The sequence below is a fragment of the Tarenaya hassleriana genome, unplaced genomic scaffold (genome assembly GCF_000463585.1).
Source record: "Tarenaya hassleriana unplaced genomic scaffold, ASM46358v1 Cleome59, whole genome shotgun sequence".
Classification (NCBI taxonomy): domain Eukaryota; kingdom Viridiplantae; phylum Streptophyta; class Magnoliopsida; order Brassicales; family Cleomaceae; genus Tarenaya; species Tarenaya hassleriana.
Window position 1 is genome coordinate 245,099 of NW_010968415.1, and position 3,453 is coordinate 248,551.

Here is a 3,453-nt window from a genome sequence, read left to right on the forward strand (position 1 = left end):
GGTTAGAAAGTGATCTAAGAACCCACGTGTAGCAGCCTAGGCTTGGGAAGGTCTCGGACACGTCTTGGGTCCTTGGAAGAGCTTCGGTTGCTTTGGCTAAGCCTTTGGGGAGGAGATATGGTCCGAGGAGGAGGAGAGGAACGCCGGCGGTACGACGAGAGTTTTATTAATCAAGGAAAAAGGTTACAGGAGGCGTACAACTTGGTACAAAGGAGGACTTGGTCGCCGGCGATGGTTTGTGAGCCAAACGGCGGTGATCCAAGGCCAAGAAAGCAAGTCGGCGCACAACAGGGTTTCGGGACTCAAAGGGGGAGAATTAGGGTTGCACGAGATGCCTTTCCTATTCGGCCAGCCTTGGCTTTTATTAGGAACTGGCTGTAACACCGAAAAAGGAAAGTTCACATATTTCGTTCCCTCATTCTTCCTTATTGTCCCTACTTGCCTAAAATGAAAAAGGACACGACCCAACCTGCCTAAAACTATCCTAGAACATTCTAGAAAGGAAAAATGGGCTTTGGCCGGAGCCCAAACCACAAGAGAAGGCCGAACACGCCTAAGTACTCGCCATAGGCCATATTCGGGCCTTACAAGGTTGTCTCGGGTCAAAGTGAGACTCCGGCCTGGTTCGGTCTTGGTCACATGCTGGGTAGGTTCTGGGATGAGGGGAGAGTGTCCTTGGGTCGTGGCCTGGTCGTCCGCAGTCGTCCGTGGTCCGTGACCCACTTGAAGCTTGAAGAGGCTTCTCGGCAATGTCTTGGCCATTGACTCGTCCGTGACTTGTGCCTGCAATAACTAATGGACGAGGAAAATGGACAAGGGTAAAAGTGCGAAAAATTTACCTATTTTTCCCTCACACGTGGATTCGCCCCTGGTCATGGACTTGACCAGGGTATACAGCTAAGCCCTATGGTGGACTCCATACGGGCGTGATTGGACCATGTCCGTGAACTGGCCACATTTGTCCTCCTCTTCCCACGTGTTCAAAGAATCTGGCAGCCCTTTCCACTTGATGAAAAATTCTCGCTTGTTGGTTCCTCGCTTGGTGCGATGGTCTAGGATGAATTCGGGCTCCTTGTGTGGCATAATGGCCTCGGGAAGGAGGGCTCTTGTGGACCGATTCCTGTCAACATCAACAGGGTCAGCTTTATAAGGCTTAAGGACACTTACATGGAAGACGGGGTGGATTTGGATGTAGGCCGGCAACTGTAGCTTGTAGGCCATCTTTCCAATCCTTGCAATGATAGGGTATGGGCCGTCGTATTTGCGAGTCAATCCTCTATGTAGGGCCTGCATCCCTCGGAAGTTGTGAGGTACGATCTTGACCATCACTTGATCTCCCACGTTGTACTCTTGCGGACGTCTCTTCTTGTCCGCCCACTTCTTCATGCGATAGGCGGTCTTGTGGAGCCAAAGCCATGTTTGGTCCGTCTCTTCTTGCCATTCACGTGCAAAGGCATGGGCCGCTGGGCTAGGGCCATTGTAGGATATGGACAACCCGCTTGGAGTGGTCGGTTGTCTTCCAAGGACGGCTTCGAAGGGAGACTTGCTGATGGACTCACTCTTTTAGAGATTGTGCGAAAATTGCGCCATGTCCAAGTGATCCGGCCAATCCCTTTCCTTGCATTGACGTAGCGGCGGAGATAGAGCTCTAGGAGAGTGTTGATTCTCTCCGTTTGGCCGTCGGTCTGCGGGTGAAAAGATGTGGAGAAGCGGAGTTCGGTTCCCATGAGTTGAAACAACTCTCGCCAAAACTTTCTTGTGAATCTTCCATCTCGATCGCTTATGATTGAACGTGGTAAGCCCCAATACTTCACCACATACTTGAAGAAGGCCTTGGCCACCTCGTCGGCTGGACACTTGGTCGTGACCGGAATGAATGTGCTATACTTGCTAAATCTGTCCACAATCACAAATATCGCACCAAACTTGTTAACTGTAGGCAAATTCATGATAAAGTCCATAGATACCGATTCCCATGGCCTGTTTGGGATGGGGAGAGGCTGTAGAAGTCCTGCGGGAAGCCGCTGCTCAATCTTGTCTTGTTGGCACACAAGACATGTCTCGACGTATGCCTCCACATCGGCTCTCATGTGAGGCCAATAGTAGTTTTCTGCTATTAAGGCCAAAGTGCGCTTCTCTCCAGGATGTCCAGCCCACCGTGAGTCATGAGACTCCTTTAGGATCTCCTTTCGGATGCCTTCATGCCTCGGGACATAGACTCGCCTTCCTCGGGAGAAGACAATGCCTTCTTGCTCCCAAAACTTCCGGGTTTGGTGCTTCCGGACAAGTTCAAGGAGGTGCTTGGCTGCTGGGTCATGGGACATAGCCTCACGGATCCGAGTTATGAAATCGGTCCTAGGCATGCTCCCATTGAGGTTGGCTAGCTCCGGCTTGCGGGACAAGGCATCGACCACAACATTGGCCTTGCCCGGCTTGTACTCCATGGTGTAGTCGAACTCGGCCAAGAAATCTTGCCATCTAGCTTGTTTCGGGCTGAGCTTCTTTTGAGTTTGGAAGTAGGAGGTGGCCACGTTAACCGTCTTGATCACGAACGCGCTTCCTAGGAGGTAGTGTCTCCATATCCGAAGACAATGTACTACGACCGTCATCTCTTTTTCCTGGACCGTGTATTTCTTTTTGGCCTCATTGAGCTTGCGGCTTTCATAGGCTATTGGGTGACCTTCCTGCATCAACACACCACCAATAGCATAATCGGAAGCATCCGTTTGTACCTCGAAGGGCTTACCAACATCGGGCAAGGTCATGACCGACTCCTCGGAGATGATGGCCTTGAGCTTATCAAATGCGGTTTGGCACTTCTCGGTCCACTCCCATTTCCTGTCTTTCTTGAGCATATCCGAGAGGGGTGCTGCAATAGACGAGTAGCCAAGCACAAACGTCGGTAGTAGTTAGCTAGGCCAAGAAAAGACCTAAGTTGGGGGACGATCTTGGGCTTGGTCTGTGACACCCGTAACCCGTGTACAGTATACGGGCTGTGCCACATGGACGATGTAAGGTAAAATAATAAACTAATAAATGGCGGAAGCGAAAATTCCAAAAACATTAAAACATTTTCAATTAAAAGCGGAGTAGCAGCGGAAAAATACAAAGCGATTAGTATCGCAATAAGTCACATGTCCGAATATTCATAATACAACCGTACAAAAGCCGAAACGATAAGTCCTTAATTCAAAATACAAATCCCGTACGTGATGCTGCTTCTCTCGGTTCGTCGTCTGCTGAGGCGCTAGGCGTAATCCTCGTGATCTGAAAAATGTAAACCACGAGGGCTAAGCACAACTGCTTAGTGAGTAGCCCGGGTTGAACCCGGAAATCCCGTTCTCAACGAGAACGGTACAATCGACACTTTCCAAATACACATGCAACGAATATATCAACACAATAATCACATCAATAGCAACCACAAACACGTCCGTATGGAATCCACCATAA

The 3,453-nt window shown here is 50.0% G+C and overlaps 1 protein-coding gene across 1 annotated transcript; it reads right to left on the bottom strand.

Moving 5' to 3' along the window:
* Window positions 1-415: 415 nt before the first annotated feature.
* Window positions 416-1,386, bottom strand: LOC104798879. The gene is made up of 3 exons (XM_010521097.1): window positions 937-1,386; window positions 589-783; window positions 416-442 (listed from the first exon to the last, which is right to left on the bottom strand). Exons 1-3 carry the CDS (start codon window positions 1,384-1,386, stop codon window positions 416-418), a joined length of 672 nt encoding a protein of 223 aa, XP_010519399.1.
* Between the last annotated feature and the right edge of the window lie 2,067 nt (window positions 1,387-3,453).

Excerpts from the sequence above, each read along its gene's own strand:
- LOC104798879 (XM_010521097.1), bottom strand. The coding sequence starts at position 1,386 with ATGAAGAAGTGGGCGGACAAGAAGAGACGTCCGCAAGAGTACAACGTG. Across the intron at positions 784-936 it reads GTGGCCAGTTCACGGACATG|GCACAAGTCACGGACGAGTC; the intron begins GTCCAATCACGC and ends TAGTTATTGCAG. Across the intron at positions 443-588 it reads CTTTGACCCGAGACAACCTT|GCAAGTAGGGACAATAAGGA; the intron begins GTAAGGCCCGAA and ends TTTTCATTTTAG.